At 38.1% G+C, this 23,675-nt stretch overlaps 1 protein-coding gene across 8 annotated transcripts in view; it reads right to left on the bottom strand.

Moving 5' to 3' along the window:
* Nucleotides 1–23,675, bottom strand: part of ACAP2 (ArfGAP with coiled-coil, ankyrin repeat and PH domains 2) — a 69,360-nt gene that overhangs the window by 27,497 nt on the left and 18,188 nt on the right. For all 8 annotated transcript variants that reach the window (XM_075418052.1, XM_075418053.1, XM_075418057.1 and 5 more), the window contains exons 2-9: nt 22,689–22,746; nt 19,571–19,690; nt 18,227–18,280; nt 14,513–14,571; nt 13,825–14,008; nt 11,506–11,550; nt 10,305–10,400; nt 5,738–5,812 (exon numbers count right to left, since the gene is read on the bottom strand). In XM_075418052.1, coding sequence (XP_075274167.1) covers nt 5,738–5,812; nt 10,305–10,400; nt 11,506–11,550; nt 13,825–14,008; nt 14,513–14,571; nt 18,227–18,280; nt 19,571–19,690; nt 22,689–22,746 — 691 coding nt within the window. The remainder of the gene's footprint in view (nt 1–5,737; nt 5,813–10,304; nt 10,401–11,505; nt 11,551–13,824; nt 14,009–14,512; nt 14,572–18,226; nt 18,281–19,570; nt 19,691–22,688; nt 22,747–23,675) is intronic.

The raw sequence follows: 23,675 nt of genomic DNA, 5'->3' as shown, positions 1-23,675 counted from the left end.
AACAGACATCACTGAAAATTAAATTTCAGAACAAAAAACCAGGTTAAATACTGAAGATGCAGGACATGTCATAATGTCACTCTTTCACACTTTCAGCAGGTAATTTTCTTAAATCTGCAAACATCAGCTTTATGTGAAAAAATATGTCTATGAATCTGTTTTGTACTTTGCTCCTTAGGAATTTGTCTATACACATGGGAAAAGAAGCTATTAAAAAAACAGCTTCAAACCCAATACCATTAGTCCTATGTAATTCTTCAGCCTGCACACAGCTTTTCTGCTACACACTATGCTTACTCTTACACAGGCACATGGTTTGGTCCAATCCAAGGTTAATTAAACAAGACAGTGAAGTCATTACAAATATCAAAATGGGCCCTTAAACTCCCAGGCCAGCACAGCACCAAATTCCATAAAATTACTCAGTGTAACTGGCTGTTACCAGTCTGAATAGATTAACTAAATTTGAAATGTTAAATCTAGATTTTTATTAATTCACTGGCAGAAGATCAGTGCACAAGTAAGTTTGAAAAGAAAACAGAATTATCGTATCACTACCCTATACTGATCTGAATAAACATACAGGTTGCAAATAAAAGCTTCTCAAAAATCACAAATTTGTATATTTATTATCCAACACTTAATAATTTCGATTTTCTGCCTGTTTTCTAGATCAGAACATGCTGAAGATTAAAGACTTCATGTAAGAACAAACAGCTGAATATCACAGCATGATTTTAACTTCGTATTTCATAGCTTATATGACATACACAAACATTCTCAAAGTGTTAAAAGTCCCTTCTGGTTTCTCCTTATCCCTCCAGAAAAACAAAAATAGAAAACCCCTATAAGCATAGGCTTAGATGTGCTGATGTCATATTCCCCTCCTCCCCCAAAACCCACTAAATTGCTCTGACTTACCAGCTCCCAAACATAATGAAACCTGCTAAAGATTTGCATCTTCCTGCCTCAGTGATGCCTGCAAATTCTTGTTCAGTGAAAGACAACGTACATTCCCTCAGTCTCTTCTATCCAGCCACTGTGTAATCACATTTTCCTCCAGGTTTGGAGAACTGCTGCAGAAGATGCAACTGTCTTTTCCAATGAATCTAGATTTACGCTTTGAAGACATATACAAGCATGACAGGAAAACTCCCTTGGATCACTTATCGTATAACACTCCGTCCAAATCGTATAACACTCCGTCCAAATTTTCTAAGATACTGACCCTTCTTCATGAAGTGCATTTAGTGTAATTTTTAATGGCTTCTCTGATTGACTCCCACCTTTATAGAGCAGATAAAGACACAGCAGTACACAAGCACATGTTCAATATTTTCCTAACTATACAGAGCAGACTACCAAACTAGGGGGTCAGGGCATAAAGCTTCCATATGCTTTATCCATCAGACTTCACTGATAAAGCTGTGGTCAGCAAAGATGAACAAAAACAACCAAACAAAAAACCACACTTCATTTCAATTAAAAGGATGAAAGTAGAAACAGGAACCAGATAAGCCACATCTGATCTTATAGTCTCTGCTATTTTATAATTAAAGAATAGAAGAAAAGCAGTCACATTATAGTTTATTTTTATCTTGGTTCATGGAAGAGTTTAGTGAATCATGAAAAATAATCAGTGGGTGGAGAGAAATACATCCACATCTTTCCAGAGTCCTGCATAAGAGAATCACATGTTAATAAAACCAGTCACTTCATGTGACTCAGAATTTTGTATTCCTTAAGCAAACATGCAGATCATAAAGACTGCATTTTAAACATAACTTATTTACTAATTAGGTGTCCATTAGGTCTAAAGTACATTTCACCTAATCAGAACTAAGAAAATTAAGCCAGTATCATGAAAGTTACACTGAAGTGCTATATTGCATATTTCATTCTGATTTGAAGGAAGGAACATCTATGGCTTCTATTCTGATACACATTTTTCAAGGTTGGCCAGCTATTGGGAGAGAAACATGTACAAGTGGGTTATGTAAGTGAGGCATACAGCGTGCTTTCATGCCTTTTTTATTTTTTTCCTTTTTCTTTAAATGTCCGTGAGGGATAGCAAACCAGCTGGCAATGGGAAAACAACTTTCATTTCCACAATTAATACTAATCTCGTGGGTCACAGAATACTTACTGTTCTTGACAGTGTTTCAGTGAATGTATTTTCATATGAACTTTTCAATTTATCACACATACTGGATTCATTTCATAGCTCGCATGTTTTCTGTTTCTCTACATATAATGTTCTTGTTACCAAAACATAAACCTCCATACTTATCATCATCAGCATTTCTGATTTACTTTCAATATGAAGACTGATAGCAGGTCATAACAGCTACCCAAACCACTTTACCAATAAATCTCAGGCAGCGTGAGTATCAGCATTTTAACACTGAATATGTATTCAATATTATACTTCAGAGAAACAGAATTTTAAAAGTTTTTCAAAAGTCAGTAAATGGGGCAGCATAAGTACCAAAGGAAACACTAATCTGAAAAGTTACTCCAGCACACACTAACCAGAAGGCACTAATTGTGCAACCCCCCCATTTAGAAAGTTGCTTCCATTCCCATCCCATCGGCAAGAGATGTTTGTCATGCTTAAGTTGAAAGTCCCTTGAGGAAGGGCTTAAAACAACAACAGACACAGCAAATAACAAGGTTTACAGTCCAAGACGAAGTGAAACAAGGCGAGACAGTCACTGAGCATAGAACTCACTTGAAATACTGGCACATCTTTGTTTTTTGAGATGGAATTAGTTCGCAGTACTTCTCAACAGCAGCTCTGGTTTATGCCTGTTTTATGACTGTGGTAGCATCTGGTTTCCTATCACCTTGTTTACTCAAGATGTTAAAAATTTTCAAATCATCCTCATTCCAGCTGTTTCCTGAGCAGTTTTTTGGATGCACTTTTTTTTTTTAATGAAAAAGGGATTTGAATACAACAAAAACTATTTGAAGTTCAATCCAAATGTTTTTCCTGTATCATTTCCCTCATTTTAGAACGAAATATTAGCTCTGTCACAAAACTGAAAAGCCGCAATGCTGTTCACAGGTCCAAATGATTTTTAAGTTATTTCTTAATCCAACATGTTTCTACAGCAATGGCATGCAAACTGCTCAGAAAACAAGAGTTATAAGTCTTAAGTGATACTGACACTGTGACACCATTCTTTTGACATGAATCTTTCCTAATAAAAAAGTATTGCAAAAAATTCACAGAATGATCATGACATTTCTAGATGAATTCATAGCATGTGTTGCTCCAGATTAATATGGGAAATATGACTTCTTACACTAAAAAAAAAAAATCCTGCACGTTTGCTGAGTAAATACAACACAAACTAAAAAAATCAGACATCAGTTCTCTTAAAACAGAAATGAAATCATAGTGGGGACCAAGCCCTTCCACTGCTTTTGTATTAGCCTCTCAGACAACAGCCTAATTAAACAGAATGATGATTATACAGAAAAGTGAGATGGGTTTTTTAATTAGTGCAATTATTCTGCATGCATATGCACATATATGCAAACACAGGTAGGGGGTGGGTAGGTGTGTGCACATGTGCACTTACCTATACATTTCAGAAAAGGAACTGTTCTTTATCCACACAATGAAGAAAAGCCATCATTCTAAAGCATTAGATTAAAACTTCAGTATATTAAATGCATATATACCTCAAGGAATATTCAACACAAGAAGCAGAAGTTTCAGTAGATATAAAACATGGAAGGATTGGGTACTGGAAGATTTGGGAACATACGCCTAAGAGGCAGCCCAGTGGAAAGCAACATGACAAGCCATGAGAAGAGAACAGAGAACAAGGTTGCCATCCTGGTCGCGCTGACCAGATGACAAATAATGATATAAAGAACAAGATCCAAGGTCTAAGGCAGTTCAAGATTCTGAAATCCTCATGAGCTGCAAGCAAACTTGGTGGGAAGGTTGGGAAAAGCACGTAGGAGGAGACAAAAAACAGACATCATTTGAGTAAGAAACCAAGAAAATGATTTGACAAGCTGTAAGAGTAATCCCCAAAAAAGCATGCCCTCCAAAGCCTAGAGGCATTAATCTAGACATTGTCGTCACAAAAAGGCATCAATGACTTCACTGATCAGGACAGAAGACAATACACACAACTTGAAACACAGAATTTAGAGGACAACATACAATACAACCTGATTGCCCTGATTATATTTTAGAGACAGCATGAAATTGTCATTCAATTAAAATAAGGAGCAATATATAAACAACCTCACTATGATTGCTGTTTGTACTAGAAATCAAGAATATTTATATTACACACAGACATAACTTCAAGTTTTATGAAGCTTAAATCATTGATACTATCAGAAATAGTTTACCTGTAAAGCAGCCTTAAGCAGCATTTGAAGAAAAAACAAACACTATAAACACCTCTGGCAACAGTAATGACCATATTTCACAGTAACAAGTTATTAAGAGATAATTGCCCATAACTTGTATCTTTCACCAAGCACCACTCTTCTCTAAGATTAAAACCCTCAACTACTGCCCACTCCTGAGGCCTACTAAGCCCAAACAAATCAAAATTTGGACATCAATGTTAATTGTCAAGTTCCATCTCTTTGCCATTTCCCCTCTTTCTTCCCCTTCCTTTCCCTGGAGTTATCTCCCATCTGCCTCCAAACACAGCATACCAGCACTGCCCTAAAACCCATCATCATGTCTGCTCAATTTCACAGTTACAGCAACCCTAATGCTTCCCACCAACTCCTGCAGGAACAATAGGATGAAGTGAAAAAAAACATTTTCAGCAACCAAAAATGCTACCTTTTCCCATTAGTATTAATATTGCCTCCTACTATGGCTACCTAAATTATAATCTTCGCATGTTTTCATTCCTGAATTTATTTACTCATCAGATTTCATTTACATTAGGCTTTTTTTTTTAAATTTATGCCACCTGAATAGATACAGAATGTATTTGAATGTAAGAAGTGTGCATTACCTTACTGGTATCTAATCCCTTTCAAAACATTAGGTCACTACCAGAGTGTTCAGCGGAAATATTTTTAACTTCTAGCATTATACCTGATAAACCAATACTCATCTAGAGCTTCTGAAACATCCAAACAGAATTCATTCCCCCCATAACATGAATTATCTACTTTTATCTCAACAAGCAAAAATAAGAATTATCACACATACAAATCTCCCCAAAATAGCAATTTAATGTTACTTTCATATTTGTGTACCGTTGAACACCATACATTATACGGCCTTTACAAAAGTTTTTTGCTCTTTATATACAATAGCAGCTGCCACACTTCCTCAACGTGCTGCACTCTTATTTGGCACAGTCCGGAAAGTGATATATGACTGTAGGACTGCACAGCATATACACCTCTTCTACAGACACACAAGAGGGAAAACCAGCAATTTTTACAACTATATTGAATCCAAGATATAATAGGAATTAAGAAGTCTAATGAAATGTTAGTCACAGCATTCACATAAATTCTTCTGTTCTATTCATATTTCAGTCAAAACTAAACATAATATTCTGTTCAGTAATACAAAATGAGTATCTGCAATCCAACCCTATGCTTAATGATGTGCAAGTCTCTTTCTCTGCACTAAAGATACCATCCCTCATAGTTCCAATGCAGAAATGCACTGCTGGGGAGAGATGCCAGAGATACAAAAATGTGTGCAGTCTACCTTTTACATTCCCTCAAGTACCTTTTGTTGAATAGTGGAGTGCTTTTGCTCCATATCTCTCTTCTCCTTTGCAGCATCTACAGCCAACTGATCCAGCTGTAAAGAGAAACAGAAAAATGTATCTTTAGATATCAAGAGAAAATTGGCTCAGTAGATTTCATAATGCTGACAAAAAAGAACACATTATGTCTAAACATTGCATGACACTTGTTTTATTTGCATAGTATAATTACTTCTCTGGTCACATACTGTTTACCTTGAATAACCACTGAAGCCTCGTTTAAAGCACTGCACTACCATCACAAATTAACCTCTATGAGAGGTGTACATTTCTTGTAAGCCTTAGAAGAAATGTTTCAAAAAACAGCATGGTGCCAAGCATATGCGACTCTGTACCGCATTGGTGCTCAGCCTCCGAAGAGAATGACTCATGCTTTAGCTGCTCTTGCTGGCTGACCAGCCTATGCAGCAGCACCGGCACCAGCAGCAAGAACTAGCAGGAGTGAACGCTGGTGGGTTTTCCCCTCACCAGGCAGGGAACCTCCCTCAACCAGGTTTTTGTACGGATAGTTTTGATCAGGTCACCAGCAGTATTTGCGAAAGAAATCTTAGGTAGAACCATTCAAACTGTTTTTAGTTTCAGAAATAACAATGTGGTTTTGCAGAGAAGAGAGGCTGTCACAACAGAGAGGATTTAAGTCAGCATCTTTACAAAAACTTGCTGCAAGCATATCTATAGCACTACCATACAAACTTTTTCTTTTTAAAACCATAAGGAAAAAAAAAAAGGCAGGAAATCTAAGATATCCTGTAAGAGAGTACGTTTTTGTGTTGTTTGTTTGTTTCGGGGGGGGGGGGGGGGAGGTACTTTTTTTTTTTTTTAATTACAGACTGATGTTTAAATAAGAAATATGGTGGAGGTGCAGATGCTGCCTGAAAGACCAGTTAGCTTGGTAGTTCTGTGACATGCTACGGAATCTGATGCACTCCTCCTCTATCCAGCCTGGAACACAGGACTGCCATTAACCCCAGTCATAGCATCTTACTGACCAACGACGCAGACGCAATGCTGAACACAGCGGTACAGCCTGCAGCTTTACATCAGGGGGACAGACCTCATTCTACTCCAGGCCTAGAACGTGGAGACCAGACACAGTGTGCAACACCAGTTGTCCAGCCAAAGCCAGTTACGTGGCAGAGGGCACAGCACAACGAACAAAACCTCTAACTCACACAAATAGGATCGCCTCCACCCACTCCCATAACCACAAGCAAGAACCCCTGACAACTCTGCTCATTTTCCCTAGTGTTGTTTCCCCTGCTTGAAATGATACAAATGAGAGAAAAAAGGGACAATAACTGGCTCTTACACCCTTGTGCCAGCCAGTCTCCAACAATTAAAGGAGCCATCAGATAGCTGGGACACGTGGATTCAATTCCATACTCTGTTACTTAACTCTTCCCTCCCTGGCTTGTTCTCTGGCTCAAATGGCTATACCAGCACTTTCACACCTTGTATGTATTTGTGAACACAAACATGTTAAAGACTGAAGTGTCCAGACGTCATATTTATGTAGCTATAAGACTTCAAAATGACAGAAGAGCCTCTACAACAGAGACTGGATTGCCACTGTGCTCAAAGCCTGTTCTGCACCAAGAACCCTGGGAAACCCGTTCTGCTGTGATAAAGCTGAGAACTGGTCCAAGGGCTGCTCAAGACTTTATAGGAATCACGTTTCTCACTAAAACCTCAGATTCAGGAATCTGCACATGGCCCTCAAGAAATTCTTCCTCCTACTCTGCTAGACAAAACAGAAAGCAGCCACATTCAGATTAGGGCAATTACCTTTAGTTTATCTTGAAGTGTTTGACGATATGTTTACCACAGCGTAAGTGCCAAAACAAATTTCTTAACAACAGCTCATTTCATCATTTACTTTTTTACTACCAAGACAGCACTGCATCATTCCAGTTTCCAAGCTCAGACCAGAATGTCTTCTTTTCATTCAGGTGAGCAGCACATCAACTGTCTTAAAGACCAACAGCATACAACTATCAAGAGCTATAGCCAATCACACAACTACCAAAATCCCAGTCATTATACTACTACTGGGTAGTCTTCAAAAAATTAGTTTTTTCAAAATACTGCATTTATGGTAAATGTATTTTTACAAACCTGTAGTGCTATAAGTGGTATTCTGTAGGGAACCAAGTCAGACCAAAATGTTTACCTTTTTCAACAGTCATCTCAGAATAAAAATTCAAGTAGGTTTTCTTTTTAAACCAATACCACATTTCACATGAAAAGTACAAAATACCATGATTTCCATGCAAAAGCTTACATTACCCTTGTGTGCCATTAAAGATTCCCCTACAATGATCTGATTCACTAGTAATCCTACCCTGACCTAAAATATCCAGAAAGCAAAATTACTCAATCCTATTCTGTCATGTAAACCAGTTATTTTGAAAACGCAAAACAAAAGAATTAAAAATTGTAACTATGCTATTAAAGATCATTTCAATTATAATACTTCAGGTGCTGTTCAACATAGTAATTAAGATCATACACAAAATTTACCTGGGAATGAAAACTCACTTACCAACAGAAAGAATCTGACAGTATTATCAGAAACATCTAGCAAATCCCTGTTTTATGTCACAGCTTGCCTTCTCTCTGACCTGTTCAAGGCAGAAGCTTCAACCAATACAAACTGCAAGGCCATTAACCGTTAAACTTTCATAAGCTATTTACAAGTCGGCTTCTGTCCTGAAAAAATCTCCATTATTTAAATGCCAAGGTCTGCCATAAAAGAGTAATTCAGCAAGATGTACAACTTTAGGGTCTTCAGTCTATCTTTGCTCCAATTGCGATATATTTTAAACATCCTCAGCTTTGGATTTTCTAAATTTAACTCTTTCAGTTGCTATGATACCAGCACCAAAATGAATGTTACACAATGCTTCTTACCAGATCAAGCAAAAGGATGACCAGCCATTTAAAGACAACCTTGTGTTCCTTGCTCAAATACTCTCAAGGAAACGGAAACATTAAAGCCTAGCCGGCAGCATAAATCACTACCAGCTCCATAGTTTCTCTCTCCTTTCCCCACCCTCTGCTCTGCAGAGGTAGAGCACACACAGTCTGTACTATCAAAACCCTACAGCTCAACAATTACAACCCACAATGGAAGGCCATGAAAGAATGAAAGGCACAACTAAGGTCAGAGTCTTGGACTTCATGATCTTAGAGGTCTTTTCCAACCCTAATGATTCTATGTGCACCTGAACCTTTCAAGTGGCGCTGCTACACTAGACTTGGGGGGCTGCAGCTGGACAGTCGCTTCCCTCCCCGACGGCAGTGCCAGCTCAAGCAGCCTGTCTCCCTCCTCAGCTCCACCGCTTGCTCGCCACACGCACGCACACACCTCCCTGACGGGTCTTTGTACAAGTAATTAAGACCTGCAATAACCTGACTGGGGACTAGTCTAGCAGAAAAATAACTGCTTAGACATTTGATTGTTGGCGTCATTTTCTACAGCTCCCACTGTGCCTCACTGCCCAGGCAGAGCAGCAGGCTGAGGGGCACAGATGACAACAGCCCTGTGGCAGGAATACCCAGCTCAGAACAACGCCATTTCTCAGACACTCAGTGACACATCTACTCGAGATGAATGCAAGTAAATGTTTGCTGTCATTTATTTGCTTTTGTATCTGGACAGACACTTAGAGTTTGGGTTGGCTTTGTTTTGTGGATCAGATTGGGAAGTGACAACAGAGGGTTTTGCATCAGTGCAGTTGTTGCAAGCCCTTGGATAGAGGCAAAAAAAAAAAAAAAAGAAAAAAGAAAAAAGAAAAAGTGTTGCACAAGTATTTCCAGGCCCATTCATCTTGCACTGAAAACAAGACATTGCTGAATTCTCTTTCTGCACCACAGGCAGATCTTCAGCTGAATACTGTACATTCTTAACCTATTTTGCATAACCACTTTCAATGTCTCCTGTATGCAGTTGGCTGTGGTCCATCTAACCTTTTCATGAGTCCCTTGCTGAAAACCCAGAAGTTGCAGTTGTGCGTTCTTAAACTTAAATGACAAAAATGGGCAAAAAGGGTTCAATGTATGAACTCAGTTTTGCACTACTTATCAAAATCAGACTTCTGTTCTATGGTCTAAGTTGCATCAATTTTATTTTTGGCACACTGCACAATTTATACAGTAAATAATGTATACAAGTAGAAGGAAAAACCCTAATCTATTTTTTATCGTTAGGTATGTTTATAATATGGGTCACATACGAAAACTTTTAGAACAAAATAATCCAGTGTCCTCAATACCACAGAGAGCCTCAAATGGCACTACATGGCTACGTTTAAGAATGCAAATCCTAAAGGTATTAATTTTAGTAGAGACAACTTTCAGTTTCTAACTATTTTCACTCACTACACTTACAGTGTAGCTTTATGCTTTGCCTTTATCACACTACAGTTCCCTTCTTGTTGAACAAATCCATGTACCCGACATGTATGCATGTATCAAGTTTTCATCCAGTCAAGCATATAGTTATGAATTTTTACAGTAATTTGTTACCTGTGCACCAAGATCTTTCATGTAGGGCTCAAGTTCACTAAAAAGATCATAGCCTTGATGGAAAAAAGCCAGATGGGCATACATAAACGATAACATCTAGAAGGAAAAAAGTATATTTTTTAAAAGGATATTTATCAGATATCACATAAATATATCACTTAACTAATCCACAAGAATAACCTTAACATACAATTCCAGGGTTAATTTCTGCTCTCTTGTGTCCTGGCAATTATACATCACTATCTCATAGAGTTTCCAGTGTTGTAAATAAACACTTAAGGTAAAGGTAGCAAAGAACCAAGCCAAAAATCTCAGAAACTAGTTATCTGGATTAACCCCATTAACAAAACAAATCTACTTAAAGGCAAATTACTTCTAATTCATGTCACCTGAAACTTTTGTTATCTCCTGTTTAACTAGGACATGTAAATTAGAGAGGGGCTACAGAATGTATTTACAAATGATCCAAACCCATAACCTTCATGAACACAGCCGAGAAGACTGTCCAGTCTTAAAGAAAACTGGTTGGGAAGATGCAGAGCGGAATGGCAAGCAGCTATAAAGCTGTGATCTAACTACAGTTTTTTGCTATTTAAAGGAATTTAAAAAATTATGGGAGTGCAACTTCAGATCTCTGAAAGGAAATCATTTAATCTGGTAGTCTCTACCTCAGTATGCTTTTTGCAGAGATAATACAAAGTAAAAATGGGAATGCAATCAGAAGAAAACTAGCATGCATATATAGCTGTATATTAATTTAGCAGATACCATATTAAAGCATATTGTTAATTTGCCATTACAATATGCTACTTACATGAAAAATACCATTTTTGTAAAAAGAGCTGGATTAGTTTTAGAACAGATTGTAAGAAGTACTTATTGTTTATAAATCAATATAGTAGACCTAAACACCACCATTCTTGGCAAAGTTTGATTTTAACCATGAAACACATACCAAAGAGTAAACAGCAGTGAAAACCTTAATGTGTTCAAATCTCAACCAAAGGAATTGCAAAAAAAACTTTAAGCGTCTATGCCCAGTTACAGCGAAGGCCAAACTGACTGTCACCAAAGTGCCAAATGTACTGGTAACGTTTTCATGGGTAAATGGGCTAAATTTTTAACATGCTGTTCTGCAGCCACATTTTTAATTTCAGATGTATTTAAATATTTTCTATACAGAAAATAAAGTATACCTTACCGATTTTAAGATTTCTGCTCTCCTTTTAGACTGAAGAACATTGATCTAGGGGGAAAAAAAATAAAAAAAAAAAATCAAACAAGCATCTTATTTTATTCTACTTGGGAATTTTCCCCACAGAAGTAAACTTAAAATTACTTCCAAATAATCACATCAAAGCTTAAAACATTGGAAGAACATAACTCAATATCAGACTTCAGAAAGCACTTTTAAAAGACGATGCTAGTTTTGTCATGATATTAAAGTGATGCAATCAGAAAAAGCTTGCAAAGCTAGAATTTCAGTGATAAGTCACAATTTCCTTATAAGGGAAACGTAAGACACATCACATGCTAGCTGGAAGCAATATAATACACCTTTTAAGAAAGGCAAATTGGCACCCATTCTCAAGAGACTGAATTCAACATGTTTCAAACACCCTGGCAGTACGAGCTAACCCAGCCCACCAGCTTCACCCTGCAGCTGCCCAGGGCACCTCTCTGGCCAGGGGAGAGGGCAGGACGGGGGCATGCTGATTTTCCCCCATGGGCTGACATTGTCTGAAGTGTCCCAAAACCAGGATACAGTCCCAGGCTCTGAAACAAGCGAGACTGTAATGGCTTCAGTAACTTCTCAGATATACTTGCACTTACAAGCTAGCTGAAGTCACTGACCAATGGTATTGACCTAGAACTTGAAGAATTTAACGATATAGATAGAAATAACTCGTTTTTCACATTATACCTAGTTCCTCTGTCCCCTAATCTTTAAGCTTGCCATCCAGAATGACAAATTTTACTTGAAAAGCCCCATTTAGCAGAAACATGCATGGTTTTGTAATTTAACACCTCTGTCAGTTTAAGTATATAAGTACAATCTGGTTTTGATTATAGCTTCAGTAAGTTTATTTCTTTTGCTGGAATTTTAAATAGTCAGTATTTTGGCAAACCTTATGCAGCAAAAATAATTAAGATTTGTTTGTATAGAACAAACCCTCAGTTTGTGAGGCAAAAAAAATAAAAGGAAAGCAAGTTTTAAAATACAGTTTAAAGTCAGTATAGCTACAAAGAGACCATAGTTGTGAAGTCACTTTTCCAGAAGAAAAGAGTCGCCCAGGCAGAAAGAATTCCTAAAGCTGAATCATTTTTGCCCTCATTAATTAAGAGATGCTGAAGCTTTTCTCTGTTACTTTAAATGCACCTTTATCACAGCAACTGCTCATACCTTGAACGTACGAGTTCCAGGAGGCAAAGGATCTGCAGTTCAATGCACAGACAAGGAACCAGCCTATAGTAATGGCTGTCAGCTTCACCCCCCGCTACTATTTGATGTTAGTACAAATAATTAAGTGGTACATAATGCACATGGCTTTTTAAGCATCAAAATGAACCTGGTCCTTAGTGTTCAAAAGGCAGAAGTTCAGTGTTGACCACCGACCACTGCATCTGTGCATGTGCCCAGGCTGATGAGATCGATTCCACTTCAATTTACGGGTAATACACGCAATTTAAAGAACAGGTAACTAAGCTTAAATAACTTCAGACTGGACTGTCAGAAATCAAGATGATAACATCTAATATAAAACTAACATAATTTTAAAGGGTTGTTCTGTGTTTGATCACAGGAGAACCCCAGACCCATTTAGGAGCCTCCCACCCCTCATACCATCCAAGCTGCAATAATCCTGTCTTGCTGTAGTTCTGGGTAACTATGAAACAGATGAATTTTAAGCATCAACAGAAAATTTATTATTAATTCACAGGATTAAAAGTAGTAAGACAAAGATCACCTCTCAACACTCTACAGGAGAGCTGTGTTAAAAAGCAAGAGAGTAATGTTCCTGAATTCCTCCATGGCACAGTGCCAAACTCCGAGGCTTCTAGACAAGTAGGATTTATTAAATGAAACCCAGAGTAAACAGCTGAAATTGTAATAGTAGCCAACATCCTGTATCAGACTTGTTCAGGTAATTTGCATTCCCTAGGCCAGGTTACAGTTTTTACTTCAAATATATAAGGAACTACAGCACAGCCAACTCACAAAATACATTTAGGTAAGTATCAGGCAAATACTGTTTTCTCAAAGTTAATATTCAAGCTGAAAATTGAACTGTGTCATTACAGCAACAACACTGAATACTGAAGCATTAAACAATAAGAATGTATCAAGTAAATTCAGTCTGCTCAGCTTTCATTACAGAAGAAATTACTTGCAAAGTTATTCCTTTTTCACCGAATCTCCACAGCTTCTGAGAAGCTTACAGTAAGGGCTTCTAAAGGACAGATCTGTAACTACATATAACAGATGGTTTTGAAAAATAACTTTTATTGATGCACTTACCTGAAGAACATAATCCAGAGCTATGTGTCGAAAACATTTCCGTGTTGCAGTCAAAATGTTGGTTGCTTCCTCTACTTCATGTTGCTTGTTTCTTTGAACTTGGGCATTTTTCACCAGAGCATTCTCTTTTTCTTCACTAACTTTTTCAAACTGTTTCTTTGCATCTTTAAATTTCCTAATATCTCTAAAGAAAAAGGAATGATGGTTAACAAATGAATTCCAAAGCATGAAAAAAGTCTTTAAAGATACACTAGACAGATCACGTTCATGATTGTTATAGCTAGTTTCTTCGTTTTCATATTCTTCAATAAATGCTTTGATCAAATGGAAATCATATGAAGTATGACAGAAGCCTCTCTGTCTTTCTCTTCTGAGGAAAGGACAAAGTTGAAATTTAAACGCATGCATCTCATGCTTACTGGGGAAAACTTTTGGTAAGCACTTTTTTCCCTAAACTTAGACAATGACAATATGTAATCAAGCTCAATAAATCACACTATTTCAGCACTTCTGCAACTGGATCTAAAGTCTCACTGATTTGGGGTGATTTTTGACAAACTTTAATATGCACTTCTCAATTTATGGCTGGCGATTTTCAGGAAAGATGTTGCACCAACCCACTCAAATCAGATGTTTTTAAATTCTATTTTACCTATAATTTTCCCATTACAAGTGCAAATTAACTTACTCTTTAACAAAAGTCTGAAGCTGTGCTTTAATTGATCTTTGGGTTTGGTCAAATAGGATCTGAAAGAAAAGCATTATTAAGTAGGTCAATAACTTAGGGATATTAATAACTTTTAGACAAACACAGGATTATTACGCAGAAATAGATTATTATTAAATCAATGTGTCTCTAATATCAAAATACAAAACCCTTCCAAGTAGTTTTGAAATAAATAAAAAGTAAGGAATAAAATAAGAAAAATAACACAAACCCAAGATCTTTGGCTGGTCTTTTCTTAAAGACTGTGGTTATAAGTAGACACAAGCGCTCCTGGCATCTTATTCTCTCATCCTGACAACATAAGCCATGCCCACTTTCACAGAAGATGTTTATTATTAAACAGTCAAGAATATTACTGTACAAACAGCCTTGAAGAAACAACTTTGAATGTTAAGTAACAACTTTGATTCTTACAGACTTTCACAATTTAACCAACAACTAAAAGACACGAAACCATAGAAAGAGCATGCCCTTAACTTCTGACAAAAACCCCACAGACTGAAATTAATGCTGAAAATGTAACATACGTGAGTAATTAGTACCATCTTCTTTACATAATATGTTTGTTAAAAAAAAGCCCACTGTTGAACTAAGCAGAATGGCTACTTGCTTTGTCTAACATTAAGGTTATTATGTTCTAAGCCATGCTTCTCAAAATTCTTCTGATCTGGGGAGGCGGGGGGGGTGGGGCAGAATATAATCTACTCCTTCAATTTGTAAAGCTTGAAAAATTTGTATGTTTCCAAGGCCAAAGCATACCTGAATGTTAGACAACCTGTATTTTCTCTTATGACCTCAGAAATTCTAACTGAGGAATTAATTTCTTCAGCTTCACATCTGCCCTCTGAATTTAGGCCAGCACGGAACAGGTCAATAGCTATGGGACAAATCCTTTTGCCACTTATCATTGTGCAGACCACAAATGATGCCTTAATTTCTAACTCCTCTACATCTCCCATTCTGCATTACAGAACTCTACAAAGCACAGTCACAAAAAAACAAAGAAGTGAAAGAATACAAGGAAGTAGTAGTAGTTGGCTCAACTGAACAGAATCTCGTCCAAAAGGTAAGGATCTTTAAGTTTTAAATAATTTTATTGAAATTGCAACTCAAGAACTCAAAGTTTCAGGTAAAACAACATTTTCTTTAAATGTTCTCAGTCTTTGTTTCCCTATTCACAAAATTTGAGAATGAAAAGCCACACAATGCCAAGTACTGACAGCAAAACCCTTACTAGCTTGTTTCTCTTTTCTAGAAACACGGAAGGAAGGAAAACATGACCGAGTAAGTCATCCATTAACAGTGGTACTATATCCTCCGTCCAGTCTCCATTTTTGGAGGTTTTCAGGACCAAATGGGATAAAATCTTAAGCAACCTGCTCAAATCTCAGAGCTGTGATGTAGGCAGGCAGTTGAACCAGACATCTCCCAAGGCCCCTTCTAACCTGAATTGTCCTATATCTAACAGTAACACATGGAAGATCCTGTTTGTATTCCCACTTTGGAAAACCAGAAAAACAGACAACTAGAATAAAGAACTTCTTGACAAGCTGGAAGTCATGCTGGGATGACTCCCACTGCTGACATTTAAGCATGCCAGTGCCCGAGGCGTGCATCAATCAAGATCAATACAGAAAGAGTATAACCAGATGGGAACTCAGCTGGTTAGTGGACTCCCAGAAATATGAGCCTTGCAATTCTGCTTGCAGTAATGAAGAGGAAAAAAGTGCTAGGCAGAAAGATTACATACACATTTTTTCCCTAAAGGAGCAGAAAAAAGTGCCCAGACCATGACCTGACCAGATTTACAGCCTCTCAAACACATTACCTTTCACACACTCCAAGTTCTAAGAAAGCTGCTGTTTGCCATAAGATGTCAAAGCTACTCCTCCACTGCTGAGTCAGTGAAGATGCTGCATTAGTCTGGTTCCTAGCTTTATTTGCAGCAAAGCCTCATGAGAAAACTGACAGTCATCCAGATCTCGGAGGGACCATCTCCTACTCCGTCCTCTCCTCTTTCTCGTTCTACCTTCCCCTCACTCATGACGGCTCTCCTGCCAACCTGGTCAACAACAGAGACACTCTGAGCTAGTAAGTCCTGCTGAACTAAGCAGATTCACAAAAAGCAACGCAGGACCACAACATGTCTAGCAAAGCTCTACATCAAAACCCCATTACACACCTCACTTCTTACATTTGTGCATTTTGGTAAAAGCCACTGTTCTACTCGCGATGCTTGAGCACAGCAAGGAAGTGGAGGGAAAAAAAGCAGGACAGAACTCAGAGTGGTCCTACTTAGATCTGCAAAGAAATCTTGGTTTAATATGGCTGGTTCTTTGCTTTCCACCTTCAAACTGCCCTAAAGTGAGAGTTGTGCTGTGTCGAATTTTACTAAAGCACTGCAAGCCACAAACACATAGAACAGTAACAGCAGCCAGAATACAGGACCTGGGTTAGATGTGTCAAGAAGAGCATATCATATAGCAAAGACATGGTTAAGAGCGTAACCAGCAGCAAGACGTGTGATGAAGACTGTGAAACAGGGACAGCCAACTGGATTCATCTGCTCAATCTAATCTGCAGAAATCACTGACACGAAAGTGACACTTTCTCCCACTACTGCTGCTTTGAACCTTCGCACGAGCGTCTCTCTACCATGAAAGTATCACTGTCCACTTACATCCCTCTTTACAGCTTTCACTATGAGCTGTAGGTACGTACATCTCATACAACGGAAAAGAAATCCAACTCAGCAGTACGAACCTGCTTCTCTGTTTCCCTTTTTCAAAAAAATGCATAAGACGACAGCTCTAGGAAGTTAAGTTAATGCTAACAAGCTTAATTTCAGCTGAAGCTGTTTGAACTGCACTCTTTGTATCTCATCACATTTTAAACTCCCAGTGGTACAAAAAAAAAAAAAAAAAAAGATACATTTTAAGTGCCCTACATATTTTCAGTGCTTTGGAGACACTTCAGTTGCTTTGCAGCAATTTGCTGGAAAATTAAAGAAAAGCAGTAGGGCCCAAGTGAAGAGGAAGAAAACAGAAGAACAAACACATCCCTTTGGCTTTCAGGATACAAGACTAAACTCTTTAGAGGAGAAAAAAAACAAATTTGTTTTCGATCCAGGCAAAACTGACCTTCCTGCCGAAGTCTGACATGCTAAAAATCACTATTAGCCTTAAATCTTGGCATTTTATCCTTTCTCTTACACCTGTCTGTCATATTTCCAAAAAGAAAACTACACACAAATCAGAGGTGCTTAATTTTGTGCATTATAAAGGATGCAAAAAAGAGCAGAAATTATGGAAAAGGTAATCACTATTTCAGTCCAGCAAAGAAATAGGCTCATAGTTTTTCACTGCTACCCATCAGTTCGATTAAACAAGATGAAAAAAATCCAGTATTTACTCTGTCTTACAGCACTGAGTTTTAGCAAAGCTTACAAATTCCAAACAAAAAATAAAGCAAGATAAAAAACTGCAGAAAAGGGGATATTTCTAAATACTTCATAAATAATATATAAATAAAATATTTGCAAGTATGAAATGAGAGGTGTTTAATACCACTTAAACAATGACTTTGCAAATACTATCAGTAAGAAAAGCTTTAGCATTATTCTGTTATCAAATACAACGGGACTATCCGTGTCATGTTTCAGCTAGAAATACTTACATTGTGATAATTGATCATTTCCTGTAAGGTGTCAGAGAACTTTGTCAAGCTGGTCTGGAAAGAGAAAAACAAAGTGGTTTAATTTAAGCGCTACCAACTACACAGCATGAAAGCAATGCTTCAGAGGTTTACAGCTTTTCAGTAGAGAACTTCAGAATTGGTTTTCCTTAGTTTGATTATTAAACTAAAGCCATTACGCTAGAAGGAGAACATGGGGTAATATCAAGTAAATCTATCCTAGTTACAAGCAACAAAAATGTTACTGTGACCTACCTATACATAAAGTACCAAACTGAAGCAAAGCGGAAAAATTCAAATTAAGTTGACAAAACTATGGGAAGTTCACATAATTTAACACATTAATTTAAAATATTTATTACTACACTACTTAACATTTATTAATGTTTAACACTAACTCCAAAAACCTGGTTAACATGTTGCAGTCATTAGTACACACAGATTTACTGCAGGAACTACTGCCTCACAGCTGATGTGCTTAACAACACTGACATCAGTTAGAAAACAATGATCCCTAATATATGTGGATAACTGCTTATTGCTTACACACCAAGTGTAACAAAAACCTACTTGGAACCACATAATGTAAGCTTTACTAGTTTGCCACGGCACTGCATTTCTAGCAAGTAAATTTCCAGACAACAACAGTTTCAGCTGCACACAGACTACACTGAGGTTCACTATCGCAACTAGTGTGAGAAGATGCACACATGCAACTGATGTTCTGTTACGTAACACACATGAAATATAGATGATATAGAGATGTGCACATAATTATAATTGTGTATTACACAATTTCATAACTCATTTCAAAGTAACATAGACATGAAATAATAGGTGTTCCAAATTAGCCTAACAAGACATCAGTCTGAGGTTACACCATCAAAATGGGCTCTGTATATTTACAAATTTAAATTTCTATGTATTAGAAAGTGACAGACAGTTCCAGGACTCAAGAGATCAACTCAGAATTTAGTTGCAGAGAACTGGCTCTTAGGATCTCATGACTAAAATCCCTTTATTTAGCAAAGTAAACAGGGCAGCCGTTCACAGCTTCAACCTGACTTTATCCACCCCTCCCAAGATGATTATTCCTAACCTTATACATATTTTCTACAATTTGGAAAACCCTTGCCGTTGCAGGTTAAACCTGAAACTAAACAACACAGACACATGCAGTGCACCAGTGTCACTCTTGAGACATCTCAAGAAAAAGGAACAAAAGACAAATAATAGTATAAGCTTCAAATACTTCACTTATTATTAGATTCTACCCTTTTTAAGTTACGCTTTTATACTTCCATTTTCACTTCTTAAAGAACTTACCTCAACCAACACATCTTTACAGGAATATTGTGCAAGGTCTCGAATTCCATTCATGAACTGCTTGTTGGCTGTACAGAACGCTTTCCCAGTATCAATCATTGCAATACAAAGCTTCACCAGCTAAAAAAAGGAAAAAGTGACAAAGTGCAAGTTTTTGTTTTGTTTTTTTACACCACCATAGAAACATGAAACACATTCAGCTTAGCTAAGTCTAAGAAAAAGATTTCAAAAGTTAAATTCTAAGTTTACAGAGCCCCACATTCTATAAGAAGTTTTCTACTGTATAGTGATAGCTATAAAAATACTACTCTAGGTCAACTGATATGCCATTGAGAAGGTCACTACTTTTTTTTTTTTTTGATTATTTTTTATTTGTTTTACTGTTAACTGAGATTTCGGGCATATTTCAAGAGAGGGGGATGTATGAGGGCAAAAAGCAGAGCAACTGAAATATAGATGGTTAGAACCCAAGCAAATAATCAGGGTGTTATGGTTCCTGAGCCAAAAAAGGCCAGAAGAAACCCACACCAGTTGTTTCACCTTAAGACACTCGGAATACAGGCACAGGAAAGTGAAAGGCTATCTGCACAAAGCACAACCAAAGAGAGATAGATGGTTACAGCTCAGAAGGTGAAATCAATCATGCTTCCACTCACACAACAGATCAGTCTTTCTCTGATGGGTTTCCATCCCTATCCCTCACTGCTTAGGGCAGGACCTTAGCTCTCATGGTACTACAGAGTCTGATACCAAGGCCACCAGTATCTTGTGATGGGTGTTCTCCCACTTTTTGAACCATTTACGCACTGCGCTGTTAATGAAAGAGAGAAGGATCAGTATGATCACTAAGACACTCTCTTGAGAAAAGGCATAGCATAATTGCATTCCCCCACCCTAAACCAAACTGAGAATAAAATCAGACAAACTTCATCTCTCAAGGATTTTTCAAGGATGTTAGACAAATTTTCATGAAGAACAACATACTTGATCCTATGCTGCGGCAAGGAAATGACCCAAGCAACCTTCCTGCCTTATTTACCCAGTAATTTTTATGTTGACTCAGATCCTCTTATGAAAAGCAGAAATCTGAGCGCCATCTCCACATTCTGATGAATGGCAAAGTTGCTTGAGCAACAGACAGAAAAATCACTACCAACATGATCCTTTTTTTCCTTCACTTTTGCTTATGGTTCACAATCTGGAACTCACCATCCTTTCTTCCAGAGGAGAAAAAAAATGCAGACAATGTAGCCCAAAGTCACAATTGTGGGACAATAAAACTAAGTTTAGTATGAATAACTGGGCAGAAACAGTTACCAGCCACGTCTAGACAAATCACTACCCTCAGGCCGTGGTTAATTCAGCTCACAGAAGTAGCTCGGCTTTCAACTTAAACTTGTATTACCTCACTTCTACTTCACACTACAATTAGAGTACTTAAATACTTCCCTTGTGTATTTTCGTTCTTGTCAGGGAGCAAATGGGTTTGGATGCTTTTGTTTTAAAGAGTACTAGGATACTGTCTCAGGGCCAAGCGTAATCAGAATCATAGAATGGTTTGGGTTGGAAGGGACCTTTAAAGGCCACCTAGCCCAACCCCTTGCAATGAGCATCTACCACTAAACCAGGCCGCTCAGAGCCCCATCCAACCTGACCTTGAATGTTTCCAGGGATGGGGCATCTACCACCTCTCTGGGCAACCTGCCTGACCACCCTCATCGTAAAAATTTTTTTCCTTACATCTAGTCTAAATCTATTCTCTTTTAGTTTAAAACTATTACCCCTTCTGCTATCACAACCCACCCTGCTATAAGGTTTGTCCCCTTATTTCTTTTAAGCCCCCTTTAAGTACTGAAAGGCTGCAGTAAGATCTTAATTACAGCTTATAGATGATAGAACAGTATATTTGGCACTGGCCTCCTGCGAGAGGCTGGGGGCAAGGCCCTGAATAATGCCTCGTAAAGAATTTGAGAATTCTTTTCCTGAAAAAGGACCCCTTTAGACTGGTGGAAAAACACAAACTTCCATGACAGATTATTCAGATCCTTTAAATACTTACATGGCTTAATCTACCAAAACAGACTCATCACCCCTACAGCAGAAGTGTGTCTTACACCCATCAGTTTTGCCAAAATTCACACCAAAATTAAGTATCTTAGTTTTATTTCAAAAGAGTAAATGGTTATATTATTAACCACAAAAGCTGGAAATATTATTACAAGAAGTAACAACAAGTCTTCTGGCATAACACTACACTTGACACTGACTTTATTTGTCTCTGTCTTTCTGCAGCCAACTCACAGCTGCAGGAACAAAAGTTCATATTCAAAAAGTAGCTAGGGAGGTGAACAAATGACACCTGCTTACCACATTCAAACCCAGGTAAAAAATAATTTTAAACATTTAGCATAAAATGCTAAGGAAAGGAGACTTTCTACAGACAACAAACAAAAACAAGCCACCCTCAAAATACTAGCAAAGAGAGAACAAAAGCCTCCAAATACTACTGGTTAGGAAACCAATAAATGGATTGTAAGGCACTGAAAAGATGCTACATACAACCTTTTATATACCTGCAAAAAGCATGACAACAAGCAGGATGAATTTTACAGCAGTTAAGTCCTCCAGACGAAAGCGAAGGATACATACACACCTATCCTGCTGCGACTGTGCCACAGACTACCAAAGACAGAAAGCATTGACTTTAAATCTCTAAAACAAAGAGTATCCAGATGTGCCCACCGCATGCGGTTGTCATAAAGCATAAGCTCTCCGTGAAGGGACGGCCAGCCCCTGGCTTTTAACTCACATGAAAGCTGAATTAGTTCGAATGTGGCTGAGTCACATGAGTGCGAGGGGGCCACAGGGGCAGGAGGGTATTGCACAACCCAAACCCTCAGCTGGCAGAGAAACCAAGTTCACACTGCCTGGTGCTCCTGTTCCTCAAGCTTGGGTCTCTGGGGCCCAGCTGTGCACTGGACCCAGATCCCTTCCCTCTGCAAGGGAGGAATGCTTGATAGGTGGCCACTGCCACTTCCCAGCTGTGAACTTTAAAACAAAACCTAAACACATATTTTTACATTTTTCAGAACAGAGATTGTTGAATTGAAAAGCTTACCTTGTCAAGCTTCAGCTCCAGTTCAGTCACATCTCCTTCTACTTCTTCTAAAGCCGCCCTGCATGGTTAAAAAATGTTTTCCTGTAAAACTTGACACAAAAATACTCTGGCACTGGGTGGAAGGGGCAGGGACACATTAATTTAACCCACTTTTTGCCACCACAATGTCACTTAAATTTCAACTATAATACAGCACAGATTTTACAGAACCACAAGAATTGCAGAGAGTTTGACAATAAAAAGAAGAAAAACTACATCACTGATAAAACATATAGCTTAGTAACAAAGGTTCGAGATGAAATTTTATCACTCCTAATGTTTGTCACACTGAAATAGGTTTTCTCTGTTCTCGTACAGCCAACAGTCTATATGTCTGAAGGTAATAACAAAGGAAAGAAACTAAAAGTCTGAGTGAAATTTAAGTCATTCATTTGGTGACTCTCCTGGCTCACACCTACAGCTATTTAATGAATGACCTTGCAACGAGATTATTAAAAATACAGCATTTGCCACGAGTCAACTAACTTAGCAGTAAGTTCAGACGACACACTTGTTTATATCATTTGCCTCTAGTCTAGACTGGTCACAACTTTCAGGCCAGTCAGATTTTACCTGCCAGTAAGAGTTGCTCTCATGAGGCATTTCTAAAGCTTAAGTATTTTGCTTGAGAGGTGATGTTTCCTTTGACACCACCTTCTTTGCTTACTGCCACCTGAAAAAATAATAGAAGACTGAGGAAGGATGACACTTCGTTCAGAGAGTTCATTAACACTCCTGTTTCATCAGGCTATTGCCTTCAGAGCTTGAATGTACTAATTTCTGCAACGAACGTTACACTACAGAAATCTGTCCTCCGAGCCCGCGGTTTCACAGCGCCCGGAGGCTGGCAGGAACAGCTGTATTCCCAGCCCTCGCTCCCATCACGGGGCGCCTCATTCTTGCTGTCATCCCAACACAAATGTTTCCGGAGCCACACTGTTCAGCAGC

This window comes from Opisthocomus hoazin, chromosome 4, assembly GCF_030867145.1.
Source record: "Opisthocomus hoazin isolate bOpiHoa1 chromosome 4, bOpiHoa1.hap1, whole genome shotgun sequence".
Lineage (NCBI taxonomy): Eukaryota > Metazoa > Chordata > Aves > Opisthocomiformes > Opisthocomidae > Opisthocomus > Opisthocomus hoazin.
The sequence above is the reverse complement of the archived record's forward strand: the minus strand, read 5'-3'. Positions and strand labels throughout refer to the sequence as shown.